The sequence below is a fragment of the Canis lupus genome, chromosome 6 (assembly GCF_011100685.1).
Source record: "Canis lupus familiaris isolate Mischka breed German Shepherd chromosome 6, alternate assembly UU_Cfam_GSD_1.0, whole genome shotgun sequence".
NCBI classification, from domain to species: domain Eukaryota; kingdom Metazoa; phylum Chordata; class Mammalia; order Carnivora; family Canidae; genus Canis; species Canis lupus.
The window spans coordinates 48,688,542-48,701,317 of record NC_049227.1 but is presented as its reverse complement, the minus strand read 5'-3'; the positions used below and the strand labels follow the sequence as shown (position 1 = coordinate 48,701,317).

General features: G+C 35.6%; 1 protein-coding gene across 2 annotated transcripts in view; it reads right to left on the bottom strand.

Moving 5' to 3' along the window:
- OLFM3 (olfactomedin 3) overlaps nt 1–1,888 on the bottom strand; it is a 192,657-nt gene extending 190,769 nt beyond the window's left edge. The window contains exon 1 of one of the 2 annotated variants that reach the window (XM_038541187.1): nt 1,549–1,888. In XM_038541187.1, the coding sequence (XP_038397115.1) occupies nt 1,549–1,617 (69 nt within the window). In that variant the 5' untranslated portion in view covers nt 1,618–1,888. The remainder of the gene's footprint in view (nt 1–1,548) is intronic. The other variant, XM_038541188.1, reaches the window with a different exon arrangement.
- Between the last annotated feature and the right edge of the window lie 10,888 nt (nt 1,889–12,776).

Genomic DNA, 12,776 nt, shown 5'->3' with positions numbered 1-12,776 from the left:
GAGAATATTCCAAAAGAAATAAATAATTGAATATATTCTAAAGTGGTAACTAACATAATATAATGAAAGTGGCAGTAGAATGTGTCACTGTAAATCCAGAAACAAAAGAGAGAGAGAGAGAGAGAGAGAGAGATTCAAAAACGTAAAAACAAAACCAACACTTCTTACCTGATGTAAACTACCCCTTAGTATGTAAAATATTCTATTAAGATCACTAAGGTGGCATTCACACACCATGTGAAGATTTCACAGTGACAGTATCAGCACAGCCATACCTTTATAATAAAATTATTTTCATCAGGTCTCTCTAAATATGAAAAGTGCACAGATATAACTACAAATGTATATGATATGATTCTAAGTTTTCACTATATTTTAGGCCTAGAAATACTCAGTCAGCCATAATATTAGATTATGCTTGGTTACATGTTAGTTCTATACAGTTATGAAAAGAAACTTCATTTCTCTACACTGTACAGATACTGTTAAGCTTTAAAAATAACTTTGCAATATTCCGAAATGCAGCTTTAAATGGTTTAGTAACATGGTATCATTTTTTCTCTCTTGTCAAAATGCTCTTGATAAGCTAAATAAGTAAAATGATTTCAAAAATTCTCTTACTCTTTTTCCCGGATGGCTTACCCCTTCCTTACTCTAGATAACTGTGGTTTTCTTAGAACGCTGAAGCTCTCAGATTCTCTCACTTTATAGTCAAGACGTTTCTCGCACACAGCTGAAAATATTTCTCCATATTTTTTCTACCTTTTTAATCCAAAGAGCTTAGCGTTCACTTTGGTGACCAGTACTGGATAATTTGCGGAGTTCAAGAGCTATGAGCCAACTAACGCATCCTTCCTCCTGCCCACCCTAGTTTGACAGGGCTCTCACTTCCTGCTTCTTAACACTGCTTATCAGAACTTCCTCGGTGCCTCCTGATTTTCTTTATAAAAAAGAAAGAAGCAAATAAACACAAGCTCCTTTCCCGAACGCGTCTCAGCCATGGCAGCGTATCGCTCCGCTGCTCTGCCGTGGGTTCCGAGCAGCATCCTAAATGTTTTGGACGCAAACCGCAGCACGTCTGCGATGGGAGAATTATTGACCAGGATCAGCTGGAAAACGCTTCTCTGCTTTCAACAAAGAAGCGGTGCACCATCTCCTAATACGTGTTTACAAATTGCATTGTTTCAACTGCTAACTCCTTTTGCATCACCCGTCGACTTCAAAAGAGAACATTAAGCACTGGGATACGGAATCTGCTAAATCCCCCCCGAGAGCCGCATAGCCCTGTGCCCATACACATCATACTTGCTCTTGGTACCTCCCCCCCCACCAACCCTCCTCGCCTGGAGTCTACCTTGAGGAGCTATTCCTCCGATAGTTCACCTTGTTATCTTACAAGCAGTAGGGGTAAGCCAGGCACCACAAGATAGCTAGAGCTGTCCTTCGTGCCTTTTTTTTTTTTTTTTTTTTGCATATTTATTTGCATTTTTGGTCGGCTGGTTACATATTGCACATTTATTTCAAACAAGAGTGAAATATTGCCCATACCTTGGAAGGATCTAATCCGGCAAGCAGAGACAGCAGCAGGAGATTAAGTAGGCTGGACGTCGCCTGCATTCTGATCTGGGGTTCTGCCCTCTCTTTACTCTCTTCTAGGTAGCCACTCCGCTCCTACTGCAGAGACCTTTCCCTCGGCAGTTGCACTTTCTGGCTGCCAGTCAGAGCAGAGTAGAGCAGAGGCGGTGGCTGGAGCAGGAGCAAGAGCAGCGGCGGCGGCGGCAGCAGCGGCAGCAGAGGCAGCAGCGGCAGCCGCCCTGGGGGGCGAGCATTCCGCAGGCGGGCTCGGGCCGGGATCCGCGAGCTCTGGGCGCGGGGCTGCGGCGGGCGCTGGCCGAGGTGCTGAAGCGCCGCCGCCCGAGCCCCGGTTGCCCCGCTCTGCCGCTGCTGCCTCGCAGCCCACCTCAAAAGTTTTGACCCAAGAAAAAGATACAGGGAGTAACTGCCGAGAGAGGTGTGGAGACCTGGGCAACGGATATGACATCACTACAGCTCCTGGGGGCTAGGGGGTATACGGTGCTGGGAATTTGTTAACCAAACAAGGATTGACTCTCAGCGCTCCAGTTCAGCATTTGGAGGCAACTTGAGCTGCAAAGGAGAAGTAGAGAGTCAGCTGGATACAGGATTATGAAACAAATAGTGCCTGGAACCTTCTGATGTCATTGACAGAGGACTTGATATCGTATTTAGAGCTTTAAACAAAGTTTGCAGTGCAGACTATCATGTGATTTTTTTTTTTTTTTGGTTCAAGGCACCCAGTCTGTAGCTAGTGTATATGCATATATGCACTGTCATTTATAAATAGCCCATTGAAATAATCTGTTTGTTTAGGTATTACTGTGTATTTTTCTGTCTAGCACTTTTGGTCATTTAAAAGTACTATGCATAAATGAATGAAGAAGCTTTCTTTTTTTTTAATCATAAATGGGATATTCCATTAGTGACCCCACCACACACACATACACAGCTGAAATCTCTCTTCCTCACACACAACCATAGCCAGAAATATAATGTCCCTGTCTATCTGACTTGTGTTTATGCCTGAGGAAGAATTCAGTGATGGATGGACAGTGGGATGGGGAAAGTGATTATTTCTAAGCTTCCAAATATTTCTGTTTCCCTGAGCTCAAGGAAAGAGGCAGAACAGCTGCCTCACAAGAGTGAGAAAGGGTAGATAACAAACTAACACTCTCATGCATCTTATGGTGTTTAACTGTACTTAAGCAACTTCTTTTCTTTGAAGTTGGGAAAAAGTAAGTGTTCGCCGTAAGATAAAAAGGTGGAGAGGAGTTTGCAACCACCTTGAAACCTCCCTCTCATACAATTTTACTTTTAATGCTCCTTGAGTTATATCTTTTGTTGTTTCTCTTTTAGAAATGTTATTTCTTAGGGATTAAAATATGTGAACTAGTGTTATCGCCATTGCTTCCACAATAAAATCAAGATAAATAGTTTGAGATATTGGACACGCACAATGTACAAAATCTCACTGATATTTTATTGAAAACTCTTCATATTTTTTAATACAACAAATCTCAATGTGCAATCAAATGTCTTCGAAAGTCATAATCCCCGAGGATTTACATCATATTGCATCCATTTTATCCTGATATGTATACATATGTATGTCATTACTTGAGATGTTTTTTCTCTATGAAACATAAATAACAAGGAGAAAAGTGAATTTGAAAATTCCTTTTAAAGAAATAGATCATGCATAGAAAAGAGATTAAAGAATAAGAGAAGGTAGAATTATCTGAAGGCTATTCATTAAATGATAACCCTAGCAATCATAATGACAGTCAGAAATTCCCGTTATTTCCTAGCAGAAACAGAAAATAGAAATTTTCTTTTGAGGTAATAGATAAAATTGCGGAGTTATGTCTGACACCCTTTAGAATAACTTTCTAGAGTATATTTTGGATAATTTTCTAGTGCACTGAGGCTCTATCTTTCCCTCTTCTTACAGTTGTTTCTTAACCTAATCTCTATCTTTATATAAGATAAATCTAGGATAAATCAGCATAGATTATGTTTTTCAATGATTCGTATATGAAAATTATTAGAAATCTTATTCTGTGCCCATTTATAAAGATTTCAAATCATTGCACGATTTGAAAATGAATTTGCAGAGATGCAGTAGCTGGATGGCTATTACCTATACTAAATACAACAAAAGTGTTTGACTATTTTTATGCATGCTCTTCTCTCTTCTCAGAATATCTTATACCATCTTGTTCCACCTCCACCTTTCATCACACAGTGCTGCATGCTTATTTGAATATGAAGAACTATGCTTAACAGACACACACAGAAGTAATATGAAATCATAATCATCATAACATAAGATCAATAGCTTTTCTTTTAGTGACAATGATGTTTTTTCTTAGAGATAAAAATTATTCTGATCTCATACATGGTTCACAATATTAATCATGATTGGACCAAAAATCCTATATGGGCAGTTTTTTCCCCTTTAAGTCTCCATTTCCCTTTATTTCATGGCAATGGAAGATCATTTGTAACAAGGAGTTAATAAGAAGACAAATTCTGAGGCACTTTGTTTGGAAAAATGTGATGGAAAATGATATAAACTTAAAGTAAGCAATGTATGGTAGTTATGTCACAAATGAAAACAGATGATCTTAGTATACTTTCAACACATCTGCATAAAGAAGCTTGGTCATTTGTAGAGAATAATCAAGTTTAGTAGCCAAAAACTTTATTAAACATGCCAGTGAAAAACAAAAGCTGTATCTACACACTACAAATGTACCAATACCCTACTAGTTCTCTCTTAAAACAAACTGAAATTAGTTTTTTTGAAAAAGAATTATGACTATTGTTTTTAGTCATTTGTTTTATAATAAAATTCCCTTGTAATACATTTTCATGAAATCAATTTGATAACTCTGTAGGCCATATCATATCTTATCTGTGCATAGCGATTTATACAGCATTTCTCCTTGTAAGAAAGTCCATGAAACTCTTCCATTAGCTATTCAAAAGAGTTCTGTAATGTAAAGGAAATAATATATCTACTCTTGTCCTCACAGTCAGTTCATGTTGGTTACTTGAATTGGTAACTGAAACTCAGAACAAAATGATAAAATATGACACATAGCATAGATATAGAAATTTTACATTTTTCAATAATACATGAGAAAATATTTGATATTTATGTATCTAATTAAAGTTAGCCCTCTATGCCTACAATAGGTACAAAATTCCTTTAAAATTTATAAAGCACTACACAAATTTTAATAAGTACCATCTATAGAAGCATTTATAAAACTAAGCTTAAATGAAATTATATATGTATGTAATACCTAGAACAAAAATGTAACTTTTAAAAAAATTATTTATTTATTTATTTGAGAGAGATAGAGAGAGAGAGAGAGCATAAGCAGGGGTTGCGGAGGGAGGAGAAGCAGAGGGGGAGGGAGAGGAGGAGGGAGAGAATCTCCAGCAGACTCCGTGCTGAGTGTGGAGGCGGAGGCAGGCCTCCATCTCAAGACCCTGAGGTCATGACCTGAGCCGAAACCACAAGTCTCAGGCTTAACTGACTGAGACACCCAGGTACCCCAAGAATGTAATTTTTTAAACATTTATACCCAATATTACAAAAGTTTTAAATTATATAATAAATTATATTATTAGCTGACTGTTTTGTGTATTAGTCTTCTTTTGCATGATATATTGCTTTCATATATGTTATATACTTCAGCATTCCAAAGATGCTTCATTATGTTAAAAAATGCTGTTACCTATTTTGACTTTCACCTGTCATTTAACATTGATGGACTTAGTTATTTTGTAGCAATAAAAAGGATTATCCAGTAGGTTATATAAACTCTTGAGAAAATTTCACCTTTCATTTGGTAAATGAAATAGTCTTTGATTGATTTTCTAATGTACTTGACCTGTAAAAGTACTGCCACAGTTTTATTTTTTGCCTTCTTCTCTTCTATTCTCTCTGAGGTGACTTTTCTACTCTCTTGTTTTTAAGCCATTTCCATTTAGATCCCCTACGTCTCCTAACTACCGAATCTAAAATAATACCACAATAATTCTCTATTTATGTTATTTTTATTAGGTAGATTATTTACTGTCTGTCTCTTTTATTACAATATATTTAATAAAGGTCTTTCTTTGACATTCTGCTCTAATCTAATCACCTAGAGTGGTGGCTGGCACCTGGTAGTCACTTAATCAATAATGATTTAATGAATGAATGAATGAGTGAATTTCTGACCCTAATTCCTTCATGTATGATATTTATATACCCAAGGTTTGCTAGATGTCACTAAATTTCTTCCAGGCACCTCAAACTCAATATTTCAAATCAATATTTTTCCTCAATCATATTAGTTTGTAACACAATTTTCTCTATGTTGCAAAGCAACAAGCAAGTAAGTCACACTTGATTTCCCTCTCATCTTCATTCAATCCACCAAAAATTCCATAAGTTTTTTCTCCATAATAGCTCTACATCCATCCCACTTCTCCATGCATACCTAGATCAGACCTCATTTTCGATCATGTGAATTATTATAATGATTTCTTTCTCCTGCCTACCACCAGTATTTCTTTTACTTCTACTTTTAACCTGTAATTTATTATCCCCACAGGACCTGATATGGTTGATTTAAAGACTAATTTGGCGTAACTTCTCAGATTAAAGACCTTTAATGTCTCCCTATCTTCTACATGACCAACGGTAGACTCTTTAAAGTGACTTTTCCAGGGCCCTGCATGATATGACCCCTTGTTTTTCTCTTCAGTCTTAATTTTAACCATTATCTCCTAATAAATTGAATCCAGTAAAATTTTAATGCTTGTAGTTCCCTTAATAGTTTTCTCCTCTGCCATTAATAGCTTTTCTTTTTGCCTGAATAATTCTTTTTCTGCTTTGAAGTTTCATTTTAAATGTCATCTCATCTAAAAATAATTTCTTGGGCCCCTAGTACCCTCTCTCAAGTTTTTCTGAACACTTGATTATAGACAGTGTTTCAAAAGCTAGTATTTTAAAGGTCTAGGAAGAAACTTCAAGGATTCTTATGACCTCTTAGATTTAAAAGTCCTAGGAGTTATTTTTGCTACATTTTTTTGTTTGTTTGAACAAGTAACTAAAGCCAGCAGAGACTTAAAGGGAAGATAATCAGGCCTCATCTCTCAATGTAAGACATAGTATGTGCTAACAAGGAAAGAAGAAGTTGACTGCATCCATATTTGAAAATATGAAACAAAAGGAATTACTTTATATACTCATTTAAAATTTCCTTTGTGTCTCTACTAATCACTAATAAGTCTGAGATAGGATTTTGAAGATGAATTATGATTTTGATATACTTTATCAGGGATAAAGAAAAAACTTCCAGTAAGAAAGATGTGCATTTTTACAAATAGATACTAATATTACAAAGGACTTCTGCTTCTACTGATGCAAGTCTAGGTAATTTGGACTAGCTCTCTCACTCTGAATGACTAGAAGAGCCAGGAAAACACTAATGCAACTACTTGAGGGCCTTGGAACACTAAAATGGTGATCATGATATATGGGGCCAAGATCTGGGAGAGTAAAGAAATAAAACAAACCTGGCATTTATGGCCAATTTTCCATTAAGAACACCTGTCCCCTTCAGAAAAGGCCACCTGGAGACTAAGAAAATTAGCAGAATTCTGGTGGCCAGCCTCACAGGGCTAGGGGGACAAAAATGAAAATTCCAGATTCTACCACTAAGGCAGTGCCCTGTAATGCCTTCCTATACCCCCATCCCCAGCTCTTGTACATAGTATGAGCTGAGATACTAAAGTACTCGTAAACCCACATAAGCAGGGTGAACCCAAAATAGAACAGCCTTCTACTCATCTTCATTTCTAACAGTGTATTAAGATGGTCTGGGATTATTAGTAACTATAGACTCTGACAAAGGTGATGTCATTTTGGTTCTCGTTGTCATCTTAAGAATTTATTTTTTCAATATTTACTTTAAGGATCACTTGAAAGAATTGTGTGCCTAACTGATAAGTGGAAAATTGTAAGTTAATTGAAATTTCAATATTGTGCATAAAGTGATATATCAGTAATTAAAAAAATTATAAAGAACATCTATTATATTCATTTTGGGGACAGTGAGAAAAATATTTGTTGGCTTGTTAATCAGGTTGAATTTAAGTTAATGAAGTCATATAGAATCAATGTTGAAAAATTAAAAATGTTGAAAAATCAACATTATAATTAATTCAAAATGTAATCTTTCAGTGTGTGTGTGGGGGAACAACATATGGATTACCTACATAGAGAGAGAAATTCTGTAGTCCATCACTAAAACAGTCGAAGTAGGGATGCCCGGGTGGCTCAGTGGTTGAGCTTCTGCCTTCAGCTCAGGGCGTGATCCTGGGGTCCCGGGATCGAGTCCTACATCGAGCTCTCCGCAGGGAGCCTGCTTCTCCCTCTGCCTATGTCTCTGCCTCTCAATCTGTGTCTCTCAAGAATAAATAAATTAAATATTTAATGAAAAAAATCGGGCAGCCCCGGTGGCGCAGCGGTTTAGTGCCGCCTACAGCCCAGGGCGTGATCCTGGAGACCCTGGATCGAGTCCCACGTCAGGCTCCCTGCGTGGAGCCTGCTTCTCCCTCTGCCTGTGTCTCTGCCTCTCTCTCTCTCTCTCTCTGCATCTCTATGAATAAATAAATAAAATCTTTAAAAAAAAGAAAAAAAATCTCACAAAGTATACAGCCAAAAGTATCTTACCCTCTTATAATAATTTTCTGTTTACATTATTTAAAACATCTTCCGGAAGCACTTAATATCAGTTAGACTACTTTTTAAAAAATAACTAGAGCAATAGAATAATTTCATTTGATTATATACTCTGCACTTAAAAAATAAAAATATATGGAAAGATGCTCAACTTTGCTAGTAAACAGAAAAATGAAATTAAAAATGAGATAAAATTTCATATTCCTAAATTTAGAAAAAAATGTAAGAATCTGAAAATTTTAAGTATTACCTGGGATGTGGGAAAAATGTAGTGCTCATGTACTGCTAATGGAATGCAATCTGAAGAATTAATGGGAAAATAATTAGGTAATATAAAGTTAAAAGATGCATAGCCTGTGAAACATAACTTATAATACTGTGTTATACTTTAGAGAATGTGTCACATATGTGTATAGGGTCCATTTAGATGCCTTTTGCATAAGTGATGGTAATAGAGAATTAGAGAAACTGCCTAAATGTTTCTTAATAAGAAAAGAAGAAATAAAAAATTATAAATCCATTTCTAAAGTGAATTAACTTGGTTTAAATATATCAACATAAGAGGATAAAAATAAAGTTGAAAATATACATCAGGATGATACAATTTATGTAAATAAAACATATAAAATAATATTACTATCATTTGTAGACACTAATAAATAAGAAAAATATAATAAAGTGGTTTGGAAAATAACAAACTGTAGTCATGATTGCAGGTGCCCCTGGGAATAGAAGGAAATAAGGATTTCAACATGATTAGTAATGTTTGATTTCTTTTATGTATGTTATACATATTTACAAACCATAAACAATTATGATCTATTAACATATTAATACTGGGTGTGAACTTCTCTGTATATTTTTCAAGATTTTCAAAATAAATGTGTGGAGAAAGCAGAATTAAATTTGTATGTATTAAATAAGGGTAAGTGTCAAGAGCTTTAGGCCACGATCTTCTTCAACAATAATCGTGTGAAATTTTTTAAGTACTACTGGGGAAGAATATATAGCAATCATCTAACTTTCAAGTAATTAGAATTTCCAAACATCACACATAACAGTTTTCCACTTAGAAGTAATTTATTTATGTGTTAGAATTTCAGGTCATTCAAGGTTGCTGAACTGCAACGCAGTACCATGCTAATAACATTATATGTCACCATATGCAAATAAATAAATACCTTAGGAAAAGTGAATTTTAGGTTCTTTTTTGTACTCTAAAGACCTATTTTCAGGCTGCTGTATGAAGGAAGATGCTTTCTTTTTTCATCTCAGCCCTGAGCTTTAAGTCAGGAAGTGGCTTTTTTGTCTTGGACCAGTTACTCCTTCAGGCAAAAGCCTAGTTAAAAGGGTAAGAAGGAGGAAGGGGTAAAGGTCTAGTAGACTAAGGTGGCAGAAATTATGACAGTAATGCCTTCTCTTAATGTGAATTTCTAATTAATTATTTTCTTAGGCATCACTTTTTTTTTTTTTTTTGTGAGCTTCTGGAATTTGGGATGTGGCATTCCATTATAACAAACTATTGCATCTAGTTAAGAGCTTCCTTTCAATGGCATTGATTGAGGAGAAAAAGTGATTTCCAGAAGGAATATTCAAAATATGCAGCAGCCTTGTTGAACCTTTAGCTACTGGTGCCTGCAGATATCCTAGCACTTGGTGGGAAAGGCAGAGGTCCAAGTGAAGGTTCTGAAGCAGTCCTATCTGTAGAGTGGCTTGTCAGGAAATCCAAGTATTTTTGTTATGCTGTTCAGTTATTACTTATGGTTTTGTATATGTAATATTTATACCAACTATAATATCTATACCAATATAGATACCAACTGCTTTATGTATACCATTATTATGTCTTTATACACTATATACTACCAGTTGGGCAGCTATTGATGAATTGGTAGGGAAGAATAATAAAATCCAGCCATATTGTAATAAGCAGGGCCCCAAAATTTCAATTGCAAAGATGCAAGTTTGCATCTTTTGGGGGTTTAGGAAATAGCAGATATAAACCTGCTGAAGGGGGCATGTGCAAAGAGCCAGTTTTATTATACTTAAATATGTGATTTATGTCAATATTTCAACAACTGATGGACCTTACCAGTGTACTTATGGCACATTACCAAGATGAATATTGATTAGTCCTGCTCATTCCCATCCCCTTGAATTTCCATTAGGAAGGACTTTACTAGAGAAACATTTCTGTCCTTTTGCCTCCTGTTATTCACTTATTATTATGGAAGGAGGAAGGAAATATATGAATACTGAATTTGGGAGATGTCACTGGTCATAATTATTTAAGCCCTTTCTCTGCTTTGTCTTTTTGCTTGTGATATCTGTCTTTGATATCAGATATGTAACATATATATCATTTGTAATGTATATTTTATGTACATGTATATAGAATATACATTGCAACCTGTATGTTTGTTTATTTATTTATTTGGTTAAAAATTCAGAGGCTTTAAAGACTTAAGCACCAAAAAGATCAACTGAGGTGCACTATACAGTCTACGTGTTTGTCTATACAGTGTCCCAATATCATTACAGGTTTTTGCAGTAACTGAACAGTTTCATAGTGTTGCATTACTTAGCTTAATGAAGAAAACACTTTTAGCCCTGACTCCACTGAGAAGGTGGTCTTCTCTCCCCAAAGCCATACCTTTGGCAGAACAGAAGGAGCAATGAGAACCACAAGAAGATGCACAGAGAGGCTATTAGATAAAGACAACTTTCCTACTTTAATAGTTACCCAGGCGATGACTATTTAGAAGAGGGTGTTAGAAGAAAGCAGTAGTTAAGATCTCTGCCTCTTAAAATTAAAACAGAACAAATATAGAAAAGATCAAGAATCATTTGAAATTAACAATTATGAAACAGGGACATCTTACAATGCATTCTCACATGGGATTAGAATTTCAGGGAACACAATGAAGGTGATCTGCAGAACCTATGGAGAAAAGAAAGAAAGAAAAAAAAGCCTCACAAAATGAATCAACTGCTATTAAGCATTTTCTACATTCTAGGCATTGTGCTAAATCATTGGAAGGATTATTTTACTTCATCATCACGAAACTCATTTAGGAGGTTCTGCTTTAGTTTTCATTTTACACGTAAGGAATCTGAGGCAGAGAGAAAGTTTTTGCCTTAACCATGATCACACATTTAGTAAGTGAAGGAGTCAGCGTTGAAGTCAAGCAATCTAATTCCATAAACTCTATGTTTCTATCTTCATTAGACTGCCTTAGATTCACATTGCACTAGAACAGTGACACGTCTCTTTTTTCAATATTTCTTAAAGATTAGTCCTTCATGCATTAGCATCAGAATTAGCTAAGACATTTTATGAGAGCAGATTCCTCAGCTTCACCCAAGTCCTGACTTATTCCTGACTTATTCCTGACTTGGAATCTCTACTTTTTAACAAATTTGTCACATGTTGAACATGTATATCAACAACTGAGAAACATTTAAGTGAATTCTGACTCAAGATTCCAATAGATCTAATGAAGGTACTATTATAATTCATGTCTATATTATTGATGTTTAAAGGAATAATTATTATTAAGTATACCAAACAGTGTAGTGCTATCATGAAATTTAGTTCCGGCAATTTTAGGTAATCTTACTTTTTTTTTTTATTTTAAGATTTATTCATTTATTTGAAGTAGGGAGGTGCAGAGGAAGAGGGAGAAGGAGAATCTTAAGCAAGTTCCATGCCCAGCATGAAGCCAGGCTCAGGGCTCTATCTTACAACCGTGAGACCATGACCTGAGCTGAAACCACCAAGAGTCAGATGTTTAACCAACTGAGCCACCCAGGTGCCCCAATTCTAGTTTGTTTTTACAAGCCCTAAATGTGCATATACATACACACAAAGTCCTTTTGAAATCTTTTAAATCACATTACTATAAATTATCCAAGGAAACACATACTAAGAGTAAAAATATGCCCTACTCCTACTAATAGATTTTTTTTTCCTCTTTGATCTTACAGGAAAAGAAAAAATTACACATCCATTTTAATTGGTTCCCTTTTTACTTGAAATTCTTATATGAAAGTCATCTTCATTTATATTTTAGAAACAAAATCCCAGATTATGTCGAATATTTTATCACAAGTGCTGGATGAGGAATAGGTTGGAAGCTTTCCTTGGAAAAGAGCTAATGAAAAAGGAGATACTTTGAAATTAAATTTTTATTATGTATCTCTAGTTCCTGACTCTTTTTTTTTCTTGCAGCTACATTTTCGCTTCTCAAAAATTCTAACCCCTAGATTTGCTTTAGTATAAGAAGAGGATTGAAATGTCTTGGGAGGGAAAGTCACAACAAGCACCATCCAGAAGGTCAAGAGAAAGGAGAGGGAAGGGAAAAAAAATTCCTCTACTGCTATAGGGAGCTAGTGCATTTTAGTGTTCATTCATATACAAAGAAGGAAATGGGGACAAAAATTCAGGAAACAC